The 15,174-nt window shown below is 34.9% G+C and overlaps 1 protein-coding gene across 1 annotated transcript; it reads right to left on the bottom strand.

Annotated features, from left to right (window-relative positions):
• Positions 1-7,350: 7,350 nt before the first annotated feature.
• Positions 7,351-12,945, bottom strand: LOC149554666 (cyclin-U4-1-like). Its single transcript, XM_089828726.1, has 2 exons — positions 10,797-12,945; positions 7,351-8,285 (listed from the first exon to the last, which is right to left on the bottom strand). The coding sequence occupies exons 1-2, from the start codon at positions 11,165-11,167 to the stop codon at positions 7,997-7,999; spliced, it is 660 nt and encodes a 219-aa protein (XP_089684852.1). The 5' UTR covers positions 11,168-12,945; the 3' UTR covers positions 7,351-7,996.
• Positions 12,946-15,174: the final 2,229 nt, after the last annotated feature.

The following is a 15,174-nucleotide window of genomic DNA, read 5'->3' as shown; positions in this document are numbered from 1 at the left end:
AGCAAGATGCTAAGACAGAAGGACCGATTACTAGAGACTTGGTCAAGGAGATCCTAGCATGCCTACCTTTGCAGGATAGAGCTCATCATTCAGAGCATGGAGATAGAGATAGGTCCATGAGTCCTAGAGGGAGGAACCTAGAGAGCATAAGGCGGTCTAGCTAGTCCATCCAGATGAAGGACCTATTATGGGTCAAGATCAAACCTTTCAGTGGAGAAGGTACTAGATGTGATGCTGAGAATTGGTTGATTGCACTAGATAAATGTTTTTCCATGCAAGAATTTGACTCCAATGTCAAAGCAAGATATGCCATCATCCATTTAGAGCACTTTGCAGCGATTTGGTGGAATATGGAGGAGAAGAAACTTGGGATAAATATGTAGACTGTCACATTGGAGTTGTTCCATGAACACTTTTGTGAGCGATTTCTATCAGAGTAGTGGCAACTTTAGAGGGCGGATGAGTTTCATGATTTGAGACAGGGTAACAAGACTGTGGTGGAGTACGAGCGTAAGTTCTTCGAGCTTATGTCTTATGTAGGAGTTAGTGATAGTTCACCATTGATGGTCCAACATTTCATTAGAGGACTTAATGCTAACATCATTGGGGGTGTTAAGGTTTTCCAACCTAAAACCCTTAAGGATGCTATATTGTGAGCTACTTTGGTTGAGATGAGTGTGATTACAGGTCAAGGTGGCCTACCAGGTGTTTAGGCTAGAGGGGCACTTTATTTAGGAGCATTGAGGGATAACCAGTCTCAACGGGCTGGAAGTTCTAGAAATTCTCCTAACTTCTCTAAAGGTAATCAGGAGAAGCCGGGAAGGAAGTTCTTCCATGGTAACAATGGTGGTTCATAGTTAGGGAACTATCACAACTGGAAGCATAGTATGCGCAACAGGTTGGATTGAGTTCCTCGGGCTCTCAGTGAGGATGCTAGTGTTGTTAGTTTTGATCAGTCGCGTGCACCTGGACCTCAGGGAGGCTTTAGTGGAGATTGCTACTTTTGTGGACAATATGGTCATAGAGCGACCAATTGCCCCGATCGTGGACCTTAGTTTTGAGTTTTCTGAGTTTGATTCATGTCTCTTAGTAATGGGCTTCTAGGAGTAAGCCTAATTCTAGGGGGGTGGATGTAGTGCCTGCCCCTAGTTCGCATTTCTATTATCATTGTCAAATTCCTTAGGCTGATTTTATGCATTGATTAGTGTTAGAGATATTGGATTTACAATATTATGATATTATTTCATGTCTTGAATTACAAATATATCGGTTATAATTGTTTAGTTGATTTCATTTCACATGACGTTAATGATGTTTTGATGATTCCTAGTTAGTAAATGTGGTTTCTTTCATAAAAATGTTAACATGATGTCTTTAATGATGATTATGTTGTATTGATAGAGATGCATTATTATATGTACGCATTTGATGTTAGACTTGTGATTTTTACGATACTTACCCCATACTTGCATGTGTATGGTGTGTGTGTTTATTTTATCTTTCTGTCTGAGGTGTTTGATGTGGTTAAGGGAGGGAGTCGTAGTCACTTGCTAGTCAGGATCTACACGATGAACCACTCCCCACCATTGCCTGTTTAGATTAGATATATATTATGTACATGTACATGCTCATATTTTATGTAGGATGCAGGTACTAGGCATCAACTTCCCTGAATTGCTAGGATGAGTGTGCCCAATTAAATATACTCAAATGGTGAGAATGGGAAGATAATGATCAGGTCCAATCCTAGCCAATAGCCTAAAATAATTGTCCTGCAAGGAGGACTCGTAACATACTATCTACCCTTTTTAAAACTCGTGAGCATTTTGTGCGTATGTTGTTTTGTGAGTCTTTGGTGAATTTTCTATTAATTAAGTCTAATTAAAAGATTAAATTAATGATTTAATTTAATGGAAATTATTATGACATTTTGAATATTTAATTATATTTAATTAACTGAGAAATTAATTAAATAAAAAGAATTGAATTTGAAGATAAAACTTATAAGATTAAATTTAGATCGTGATGATATTTATTCAATTTAATAATAACATATATAGAGTTCATTTCTAAGTAAGTGCTAAATATTATTGTTATGTAAGTTAATAAATATTTATCAAATTTAAACGTTCAAAAATTAATTAAGAAGTTAAAAGATATTAATTTATGAAAAAGATATTATCTTCCCTGCATGGTGGGAGTGGAAGCCTGACTAGGTAACCACGCGGTCGGGAGGTAGTGTCTTCTTACCATTTGGGTTTCCCTTACATTGCCAGCTGTTGGATGTTCATTGCAGAAGATGTACCTTTATCATTCTTATTTCTTATCTCAGAGACTTCTTTTCAGATGATGTATATATGTTATCATGTATTCTAATGTATTGTATCTATTCTCACATACCCTACGACATGTGCAGTGGATGTTATTTAGTGGACGTACATTCATTGTATTAGTATACTTATGTATTTGCTTATGCGATTATGTATTTGTTATTTCTTTATGTTCATGAGACATTGTACTTGAAACTTAAACTAATTAATTTAAAATTATTAAATGTGATTCAACATAAAGGAGCCCTTGAGGAATTGAAACTATATCTGTAATTGCAAATGTGTATTTGATGTGTATTTACTTATTGCTTCCGCATAAAATGTTATCTTGATGTTGTTTAAACTTTTAAAAAAAAAAATTGTTCAGTAAACATTGTAACATGTTAGGTTTATTTCTCTTGGGTTCTCGAGCGGGGTGTTACAGGAGATTGTTGGCAATATGGTCAAATAGATGTCTTGATGGTTGTCATGTATGGCAACATGTATTCAACATTTTATTTATGCATTTAGAGATAGAAAATTGTCTAAGTGTTAGATATTTTGTAGTAGTACAGAGTACAAATCTTAAGAGTACAGATGACTCATTGATAGTTAGCTTATGAACAGTTAAGAGAGGCTTCGTGACACTGTCATGATGATGTGGTGAAGTGCATAGATGTGTATGGATGGTACGACGCAAGTTATGATTAAAATACTAGTGCGGGTATTTTAACAGAGTAGAACAAAGCATATCAGTAAATAGAGTTGTATAACCTTAGGAATTATTTTGGTTATGAAATAATTAATAAGTTATGATGAGCTGACCTTACGGATATTATTTTATATTATGTAAAACATGTGGACATATGAAGGCCAATTGAGTAGAGTTTTGTAATTGTGCAAGGTACAAGTAGAGATCTTAAATTGCACAGTTATTTGCAAGTCGTGAGATGTTGTAGAGGTGATGTGAACTATTATGAAAGCCTTATGTGATGCAAAATTTGATGTATGATCAAAACAAGTGCGAATTATAGTGATAAAGCAAGTATTGTATGTATACCTATCTTGTGAAGAACTTAATTGTATAATTGCATGTTAGGGCAGTGGGCTCTTCTTGCATACATTGTATTTGTTCTACCAACTCCTAATAGGGTTGAGGCTTCTAACAAGGCCTAGTCTCCTAACACAGACTTGAGACACTATATGTACTTCATAGGCTCCTAATAGGGTCAATATCCTTAACATGATCCTATTGTTTAGTGAATCATCTTGTGGGTATCATCCCCACTAGAGTTTTCCCTTAGCCAAGGTTTCCCTAGTTAACAAATAATAGTGTTATGAGTTATCTATGTGCATGCTTATATTTACTGTTCAAAATTGTTGGTTTACTTTCATATGCAAGTTATAAAGTAAGTAATAGTATTTAGTTGTGGGAAAAAGTTTGTAGAATATTGATTCAGCCTGCCCCCCCCCCCTCTCAGTATTATCTATTTCTAAAAACTTCCCACCAATGGATTGTAGTAATGCATATTTTCACCTTTCTTCTTGATTCCCTATTTCATGAGAGATATCTCTTGTCTTCTTCTTAATTGAGATAGCATTCTACCCTCTCATAATGTCTTTCTACTTTATACCTTTCATTAGTCACTATTACCATTTTAATGTAATCTTTGTTCACACTTTTGTTTTAATAACCTCTTTAATTTCATTTTGTTGCTCCATCTTTGTCACACCTAATCTTTTTTGGTTCTTTTATAAGAAACGTTGTAAACCTCCTACTTTTCCAATCTTGAAAAGTGAAATTCTCACTAGCCTTCTAATGACCTAGCTTTTTCTCTTCTTCAAAACAAGTCCAACTTGCAACAACCTTTGCCACTTTAAGATATTAACCCTTTGTATTTACAAGTTCTCTCTACAAAAATATTACCACACAACACTACCCTCTGCCAAACAAAGACTAAAGAATGCATCCTTCAAAACTCCACTCACTCTCTCTTAATGGAGGAAGTTGTGCATTATCTGCCCATTTTGAATTTTTTTGGAGAATAACTCTCAAATCTAAAACTCTTTTCCTTACACACATTCAAGAAAAAAAATTCATGGCATCCGTATTTAAGTGTCAAATCTTCACCCAATATTGTTTCAACAAAATCCAATAAAGCCCCTCTCTAATATCATTTGTGCATATAAAGGATGGAGAGTTCTATTAAGCAACCTATTAAGTAGTCATATCTCCATATAAACACCCATGACACAAATTGTAAACATATGGATTTCAAATCAATTTAAAGAACTCAAATTTATTTGCAACAATTCCCAAAACAACTTATGAAGCAAATCAAACCTTTGTTTTAATTAAAAAAATTTATAAAGTTTGATTTTATTGCAAAATAAAATCAAAACTTACTAAAATTAACTTCAAAAACATACAAATTCACCTTTGAATCCTTTGCAATACTTGTTTTTATCGTTAAAATCTTTCTTTGTAATGTCTCCTTGTAATGTCATTGTTAATCATTAACTACAAAGTTTGGGTCATTGAATAAAATATTTGTTACATTAATTTATCTTGAATTTTCACCTTAGAATTACATTAAGACAATAAATCATAGAACCAAATGAATAAACAATATCTCTTAATATATAAGAGTGCCCAAACAATTGTCTATGGCTAAAAATCACATAGAAAGCATCATAAAATAAAATATCTTTTGGTGGTACAATATTGTCATACACCCTTGGGTTCTCCTATCTCCCATTATTTTTGGAGAAATGCTTTATTTTAAAGATGTTATTTATTATATTCTTGAACTAGTTTATTGTGTCTATTTTATATCACAATGAATAAGTAATTGGTTTCTCAAACAAATTTATGAACAAGGAATCTTTAAAAGAAAATGAATAGTTCAATTTTTTTACTCAAATATACCTACTCTTCATTTGACATACAATTTATATACATAGAATCTTTAAAAAAAAATGAATAGTTCAAACTTTTTACTCAATTTTACCTACTCTTCATTAGACACACATGATATTTATCTAAAAGAGATCAACCACTAATCTCTCTCCATTAGAAAAAAATTCATCTTCAATTTCCATATTCAAACTTAGAGCTTGAGATACTAGCCATAGATTCAATACTACTTTGCCTTATGACAAAAAAATTCAAATTTCTCATTTATGACCAATGATACGCAAACTACAACTCAACTATTATAAGGTTTTGCACGACACATTTTAGAGGTTGGACTCCCACTCATGTAGCAATTGCTGAACATACCAAATGTTGGAAGTTTGCACCCCTAGGCAATTGATGGATTAGGATAAATAAGTTTAAGATTATATGATTCAAATAATTACAACACTAGAATGCAAACAACATAGAAGATGCAATTAGTTATTTAAAAAAACATTATTGTTCTAATTTGTAACTAATTAATAAACATGGTCAAAGGTGCATCTTATATACTACATAGACAAAAGTCTAAGAGAAAACCTATAAACAAAAGACAACCACTATTCTATTTTCTATGATCTAAAGATCAATACAAGTATTTTATAGTCTCAATCTAATTTTCCAACCATACATTTAGATGAAAACTTGGAATCCCAACCATCTAATTTCTAACCAACATATTAGATACCAAGAGTCACACAAGCATATTCTAGTAATATTATGACATAACACAACATACATAGTACCAAGCATGATATATAACTACAACTACCAACCCGAAGCTTGTTGTAGGCCCCTATGTCTCTGACCCTAATACTAGATCTTTTACTTTTGTAAAATGGTAAACATCTAAATAAAATTTGTATCATATAAGCACTGCAAATTTTTGAGCCATCATCTTAAATAAGACTATTTGACCTTATGTAAGTATTGTCAAATTTTCATCTAGACCAACAAAACAAGCCCTCGCCTTCATTGATATGTTAACCTTCCGTTTACCTTACACTATTAAACAATTTTCTATTACTGTCAATTTACAGAAAAAGAAAAAAAAAACGATTCATTTATTCAATCTATTTTATACTGAACAAAAAATTTATAAATAGACTAGTTAATTATGCAGTACGAATTTTCTAAATCCAACTAATGATTGCAATGAGAAAAATGAGGACTCTTTTTTGTTGGTTAAAATATCAATCTGCATCACACCTATATATTATAATGGCATGCACATAACAACTGTTTTGGAAGGAAATGCCTCCCCACGTTACTACCCACAAGGAAGGTCCTCTTTTGGTAGACCTTGTAAAATAATGAAACTTTTTATTTCATTATATGTAAATACATCAATCGTTAGGAATGTCTCTCTCAATATTCCATATGAACAGTGAGTGCCAATGACTTCGAACGTGTATATTTTATTGCAGTCGCATTGTCAGGAACAACTGGTCCAGCAGCTCATCTGTCATATAAATTCCAATAAAAGAATCTAACTAATGCTTAAAAAGAATCAACAGGTTAGCTGGTTTCAAAGGGATAAGCGACTTTCAAACTTTCCACCCGAGATGAAAATCTCTCTGGCATTCAAGGTTGTGTCCTGGCATAATAAAGTCGAATAGAAGGCACCAATCCACAGTACACTAAATGACTTTGGGAATAAACGGGTTAAGACTATGACTATTGTAACGAATACAACTTTATCATGGCTGCATGCCACTAAGAGTTGGCCCAGCAGTTAATTTGAACCCCAGATTCCAAGTCATCATGACAGAATTAAAAACAAAAACGTCATTATCAGCAACAAAATGTATGCCCGTGTTTATGTAAAATTTGAAATAAGTGTAAGGTATTTGTTTGTTTATTAGTGTTGTGTTTACTTATTAAACTCTCAAATCTCCACCCAAGAACATTACCCTAGAACATGCAAGGTCCTCTAACCGCTCAAATGACTCAAATAGAATATTCAAACCTACGAGTGTTATTATTTGTTACATCTAAATGCTTTCCAACAAAAAAAAACTTTCGTGAAAACAATCTTCCACATAACAAGCAATGACATCAAACATACTTAGGAATAACAACTTTCATGAACATAGGAAACACACTTCATATTCAGATACCCAAGAACAGGGATTATACATGTTCATGCTCTCTTGCATTATCTTCAATAGAAGAAGAGCCATAACATACAATTAAAGGCTATAAAAAGACACACTCTTAGCTCCAAGCTCGCAGAATTAGTGAGATCCTCATGCTGATGCCAAAACATATAAAGGGTACTCAGATGTAACCTCAACAAAGCATTGAGGTTCTAGGATCCCGAAGGCTATCATCTTAGGTGTAAACTAGTCAAGGATATCTGTTTGAACACACTAAATATCCCTCTGGCATTTAGACCATTACCTGGTACACGCAACATGTTAGATCTTGAAACACTGATTTATCTTGGTAACCATCAAGGCCCTTGAAGATTGAAACCATACTAGATTAGAAGATACAATCAAAACTTGCTTGTATATTCTGCATAAGCCTTCGACAAGCTATGTTGCATGATTGAAGATAATGGAGCTCTTGAATGGATTCTTGACAAAGGGAGAACAAATCAGCGATTTCAGCAAGACACCCACTTTCCTTATTATCTGTTCAAATGTTTGGAGGTGCCCAAGATTGCTAAGGAAAAGATGCAAATAAAAGTACACAGCTCATTCTCATTTTTGGTCCATGGTACTCAAACTCCTGCGTAACTACACCAAACTGTCATCTGCTGCTGAGGCATTTGAGGCTTATCTTGCACAGAGTTATCCACCAAACCACACCAATATTGTAATATCGGTTTCTCTATCTGATAACTGCTAGAAAGCACCATCTCACGTTGCAGAAGACTGCAGTAATTCTCAAAAGTGCTTACTGTGATATGAAGGCGAAATCGTAATGCAAACAGAAACTCAAGCTCCAGCCTATTCATTTCCAATGGTGTGACACCACCCACTTTGGCATAATATGCATTGTTGTAGTACCTGTTAGATCAAGTGACAAATATTGGTAAGAATGCCCATAAATTCACAAAAAGCCATAGAAGCATCTTTGAAAATGGCAGAGCTTCACAGTGTTTCTCAATTTCATATTGGGGAGATTGCCAATCAAATTAACAGAAATAAACATCACAGCACCTAAGTGGGATAGCCAAGACTTGACATCCACTGCTGCATGTCAGTATTAGAAAACGATGTTGGGATAACAGTCCACATGGCTCTTCAATTGAAAGCTTATGCGGAATGTATAAATACACATATGCTGTCATGTACTGTATTAGATCGAATATTTGTTTAATATACAAGTTCCCTGCTCAAGTGTGGAATAGCCATAAATTGTGGTGAACAATGATAAATCTATGTACTTGTATTTTATCTTCTTCAAAATGTTTATTAATTTTAATCTGCTCGTTTAATAACTTAGAAAGGAGCCACACCTGAACCATGATAAGGAGCCCACCGCAAAGCCCAACCACAAAGAGAGCCACTAGCTCAGCGTAAGAGAAGCCTCCCATGGAAAGGGAGACCCTAGGTTCAAGTCTAACGGATCCATGGAAAATAACATGGTAATAGAGCCAGAGTAGAGCACCACACTGTGGCTCAATTAGAGGGGACAGCAGGGGTGGAAAATGAGCTACATCCAAACTGTAGGAGAAGTGTACCAAAAATCTCAATAACAAAGAGGTATGGTTGCTCGGTGGTAGAGAAACCCAGAATGCAAACGGAAAATAACAGTAAGAACATAAATTTTGTGACGGCTAGATCTTTTTACAAACTTTCAAGTTGCATCTTAAACAAATCTTTAGTGCCATTCTTTTTTGCATAGCAAAATACTTCTATTTGGTTATGAATTACCCTGAACCCTCTCTATAAACGTAGACGATTAAGGGCAATAAAGGTAGTGCAAGTACTAAAAATGATTGTTACATATTAAAGATAAATTTCTCCCAAACTTTTTGGCCGATCAAGCGCCATTGCTTTGATAGTAGAGACCACAATGGCATAATCACATCATATATGAATGGATCTGACAATTTGATCAACAAAACAGAACTACAAGTTACACCTACAAGTCTACAGCATATTTTGAGCTCTACTAGGTAAATCTATGTATCTCTTGAGAAAAGCAGATTGCCAAAGCCTATGTTATTCAGTAAAGCAACAAATTTTTGGGCTGATCAATGGCCCTTCCATTTACGGTAGGTGCCATACCCGCAGCATGTGAGAATTGTCCAGAGTATTTCTTCAACAAAACATAATTAAGATTGACATGTTTAAAACAAAGTATACACCTACGAGAAAAGTCTAAAAATATTTTGAATTCTAGTTGCCAAGCCTACACATCTATTGAAACGCAGTCAGTCAAGTTTACAGAGTTGAATGATAAGTGCTAATTTAACGTCTAACCCCATCCAGAGAAGTAGCCAGAGGCCTAGCGTGTGGGACTCGCTTCCATTAGGGCATTTAGTCGCTGCTTAGGTTCCTAGTTTCTTCTTACACGATTTGCTTAAAAATAATGTAAAGCCGCAAAAATCAGATGAAAATGTGAGGAGTCTAAATTATTTTCCACTTCCATATTGGGCAAACTGAAGTTACTAATTATTATAATAACTTAAAAACCATGAAAAGCACAAATGCAAATTACTAAATAAGAAAACAAGCATCCCAACACTTGCAATGTAAATTATATATGAGAATACTAGAAACTTCCATGACAAGAAACAAAAGCAGAGGAAAATGTCAGAAGCAGAATTGTTTTCTTCTTATTTTCCATTTTCCACTGGGAAAATGCTGAAATAGGAGGAAAAAGCTTCACAACACTGAGCTGTAAAAGTTTATTAGAGTTAACTTGCAATTACTTTAAACTGGATAAAATTTCAACCAACTACATCGGCACGTAAACATTTCATAAAAGCGGCATTTCAATCAACCATACAGACAACTGAGATTTCCTAAAATTGGATAGAATTTCTTCTGGATCCAATATTCGATGGCAGCAGGGGATTAGAAGTCCAAGGGAGTAGCAGAAAGAGATCTATAATTTTGAACACAATTTTGTCGGAAAAGAAGTTTAAGCCTATTGAGAATGCATTCATTATTAGCCATGAACGGAAATTGCACAACTGGAGAATGACATCTATAAGCGAACAAGCTCAAATTCAATAATATTTAATCAGAGATCAAAATCCATGCAAATCAACCTAACTAAAAAGCAAATAACGAAAAAGTAGTCCAGATAATATATGCTCGCATTTGAACTTCAAGCAATCTTGAAATACTCGAGACCCTCAAAAAAGCCAAGCCTCTAAAATTTAATCAACAGAGTGATCAAAGAAGCCTAAAAGCTTGTATAGATGGCTAAGATTAGTCCAGAATCAAGCCACGCAGAGGACCAGTAGATGGATTAAAATGTTTGAAATGCACATAAACTAACCATCGCCACACGGAAAAAGAAGCGCCGGAATCAGAAGAAAAGGGATAGAAAACAATACTTACGCATCATCCAGAAATTTGGCTGCAACCATAACACTGGTTATGAGGAGGCGATGAACATTGAGCGATGTGATGGGAAGATTGGATCGTTGCTGGTGTATAAATCTGTCAATATAAGCATAGGCAACCACAAAGCACGAAGGGCTACAGTTCGCGTACTTGAAGATCCTCTCCAAGTACTTCCCGATGCCTATTGAGGGGGTCCTAAGTCCATGAAAAATACTGAACTTTTGAGCAATCGGTAGACACTGAATGGATGCTGCTCCAGACGCTGTCTGCTCATTCCTTTCGACCACTCTTTCCAGTAGAGAAGACAGAATTGAAATAATGGGAGGATCTTGGCCTGATCCTCGGGGCTCAATAATCCAATACATATTTGCAGATGTGGTGTATGTAGTGAGACTATAGCAAGAGTGATCCCAATGTAATCATACAGATGTTTTAATGCAACTAATGAGCTTTACGGTTACTAAAACAAATACCCAGCAAAAGAAAACTATGTTGCTGGGTTGTCGAGATCCATCATTACTGATGCCCACCAATTCACTGATCAACACTAAACCTGCAAAATCTCCTGTGCCGAATCCTCCGGTGGATATCTCTCCACACCCAGCCTTTGAAACTTGGATAGCCTAATAAGCATGTATAAACAGTTGAGCCCTAATCTCGCAAACTAAACTTTTAGGGCCTTCTCATTCCAGATTTCTCATGCAGCGGAGAAGAAAACTTAGCATAGAGACTGTATGATCCCAAGATCTATAAGATCAAAAGTAGGATACTGAACGAAGTACAAATGATATTGATGTCAAATACCCAAGAAATAAAAGAGAACAAGATTCAAAACCATTGGAAGTACCATATAGAAGCTATCAGGCTTTCGTCCGAGTTTCTGAGAAAGCCAACGCGGACATCTTCAGTGAAAGAAAGTTTGATTCAGGAAACCACTTCCATGGGCACCAATATGGGAGGTGCCCATCAGTTACGAGGGCTTCACAATCAAAATTTTCAGTTTTCAGATTAGAATTGTATGGTCTACAAAATCAAGGAAAAAGAAAAGGGTGGGAGGAGCTTTTGGGGCCCAAACGAAAGACGGCATTCATGTACTCAACTTTTCAATAGGGCTCACCTAATACCATTTAAAAGAAAGAGGTCATTCCATTCATGACATCTTTAATAATCAATACTGGATCTGGATAGCATACCAAAGAGCTCAATCATAGCACGGTGCTGAGATCCAATAGGTGGAAACCATTTATCCACTCTCAACTATGAATGCACAACATTGGGTACCGTATCCAACAAGTTCACCGATTCAATAGACCTGACATACAGACCAAAAACATGAAACGACAAACAAATGTAGCGGCCATTAAAAAATTTCCCCTTGTCCCCATAAGATATTTGATCCCCTAATCTTGCAACAGGGTCTTCGGAGTAGGGATTTAAAGATCCGAAATGACATTCACCTGCACATTCTTCTCAGATCTTTAACAGCATGCCCCAAATTTGAGTAAGAAATGGGCTCAAGGAATTCTCACAACGGAATGCTACAATGCAGGTAGAACCATGTGCTCTGTAGCTTTAAAATAAAAGACAAAAACCGCACAAACACGACTACCCGGTGAGAATCATACAAGGCTGGTGTAGATTGGCTAAAATGGCAGCTTTTAAAGTCAGTTCGAAGTGGGTGCAGCAAAGAAACAAAATAAATGAAATGGTATAGACCAACCGATTATTCTGCACACTGGTTACTATCTAAGCAGAAATATCTGAGGGATTAAAACGCCTTGACAGTTTTTAGATGCCAGGAGAAAAAGGAGAGGAATCTCATTGAGTGCAGGATGTCTGCATTACATTCCTTGTATTTGAATAATCCTTGATGCGCGTGTCCGTTTTTTTTTAACTTCTCAAGTTTTGACTTCCATTTATTCCCATCGAAATTTACAAAACCACTCTCATCCACCTTTCCAACTCCTTACCAATAAAACAGTGGCCTAGATTGTCGGTTCTGGTGAAATTGGCACAACCCACATGATTTTTCAGTTCATATTTGGCATTTAGAGCTTCCCTATATCAGATCTGCCTTGAATTCAGGCTAGTTGGGTGAGTCCCACTCAACTCCTCCTTTCCTTGTACCCAACAATCATATCATCAATACATGAACAAGACGCTCACATAAGTAATGTGTTTCTCAAACCTGTGCCATTTTTTATCTAGTGCTAAAGTTTGGTGTGAGTTAGGAGACCAGCTGGCGTGTTCAAGGTCTGTTTTTTTCCTTGTTTCACTAGGTCTTCCAGTTGTGTTAGCAGATTTATCAATAAGCTAAAAAATGGACAGAAATTGACCAAACGTCGACCTTAATAATGGTGAAACAACTCTCTCACAACTTTGTGCTCTGCTGGTTATAGTTGGACCATACATAATATGCAATGTTTTTCTAGTGTTTTGGTTGTCTCTTTGAAAAGTCCTTAACTTGCATCCATCACTATTTGATCCTAAACGTATTTATATTCTTTTTTAATGGATGTAAAATAGAATTTCTTCTATGCTTTTACTAGTAAAATATTTAATTGAACGGGGAGCATATGCTCTTCTACTAAATTGGCCTTGTGAACGTGCCTTGCCCCTTGGTTGGACTATTTATTTATAAACTCTAATTTTCATTTAGTGTCTCTCTCTTTTTCCTTAGAAACATGTCTTTATACGGCATACATCTAAAGTATAAGCATTTTTTTGTCTAAGAAGTCATGTGGAAGGGGTCTCATCCATCAAATTCACCCAAGGGGCTCCTCCAAGTGTCTCGACCTTACATTGGATGGACTTCTATATCTCATGTCAACATCATTGCCAATTATGTTCAAGTGATTGAGCTACAACTATTTGACCAAATTTAATTTTGAATTGATTAAGAATAAAATTCCCAAAATGACAAAAACTTTAAATAGTAGGGATTCACAACCTAACATTATCTCTGTATTAAGGAATTCTCATATTAAAGATAATAATTTTGTAGGACAAGAAAAATCGAAACAAATTAATTTATGATGTATTTAAGAATATTAGTAATTTAGTTTGAGGATTTTAGTATTGCTTAGTATTTCGAATCAAATTCCATAGTTTACCATTAGGATGATCTAATGTTGTGTCTTTAATTGACATCTTTCATAAGAGAGAATTGTTTCACAAATTCAAATAATTAGAGAGGTGTATCTCATCTAAATGATGGATCATAGAATACGATCTCAAATATTGATGAAAAGTTGCATAGTTACATTACAAAGATTGAAGCTCACAATATGGTAAGTGGAGATTCATGTCTTCTATCAATAATTTACTTAGATTTAAAAATAATATTAATATATGATTCTTAGATACTAAGAGAGGTTAAAAAGTGTTTAATTCTTTATTGAGTTTGAAATGTTGATTTGACTCCAATCTAATGTTGATTTGGTTCCAGTCTAATTTAGTTTTGAATTGCATAATAATGAAGTTACAAAGTGATAGTCTTAATGGTAGTGAAACTCTTTCAAAAGCTCACACCATATTTGTATTAGGAGATTCTCATGTTATAAGAAAATAATTTTGAAGAATGAGAAAATACATCTTACAAATTAATTCTGGATGTGTTAAGAATGTTAGTAATTTGTTGTGATACTGCTATGTTGGTGAACATTTTGTCACTCAGAATTGAAGTGTTGGAAATGACCCTATAAGCCCACAACGTAGCATAAAATTAACAATAGACAAATGGGGGGGACACCATTATGTAAAACCCATCTCTAAATATTAGAGGTACATCTTCCTCATGTAAGATATGTGATGAATTGAAAACCATAACGCTTTTAAATAGAGAGCAAAGAAAGGAAATGAACATGCACGTGAAGAAATAAAATAAACTATCTTTAAATTAGATAATAAATGTAAATGAAGCCAAGTTCATTTACATACAACATTCCATAGCACAAACAAGGAAAACAAACTTTGAAATGCTCATAGATATTTTTCAAAGATAACATAACACATAACTCTGATAATTATTTGAAATAATCCACACAAAGCACCAAAACAGAGGCCTAGAGAATGGTAGCACACAATTTTGATATGCATTCATATGAAAAACCAAAAAAGATCGCAGTCTTTTACATTGGTAGATAAAACCAAAATTATGCCTTTTCTCTATTCATTTTCTCCCCCTTTCTATTTACAAGATTTTTTCTTAGTGCATCACTGAAATGTCTCCTTTTCTTATTTGACATGGTATTTCACACCTCTAATCTGATTTTCAAAATCAAACAACTGATATCACAAAGATCCTCCAAATTTCTCAAGAAACCCCAAATCGGGTATGCCAGAAATGGTGCCAAAAGCTTCACAGCTTCAC

The sequence above is a fragment of the Cupressus sempervirens genome, chromosome 5 (assembly GCF_028749045.1).
Source record: "Cupressus sempervirens isolate cs-2001-9-10 chromosome 5, ASM2874904v1, whole genome shotgun sequence".
Lineage (NCBI taxonomy): Eukaryota > Viridiplantae > Streptophyta > Pinopsida > Cupressales > Cupressaceae > Cupressus > Cupressus sempervirens.
The sequence above is the reverse complement of the archived record's forward strand: the minus strand, read 5'-3'. Positions and strand labels throughout refer to the sequence as shown.

Excerpts from the sequence above, each read along its gene's own strand:
- LOC149554666 (XM_089828726.1), bottom strand. The coding sequence starts at position 11,167 with ATGTATTGGATTATTGAGCCCCGAGGATCAGGCCAAGATCCTCCCATT. Across the intron at positions 8,286-10,796 it reads GCCAAATTTCTGGATGATGC|GTACTACAACAATGCATATT; the intron begins GTAAGTATTGTT and ends TTGATCTAACAG.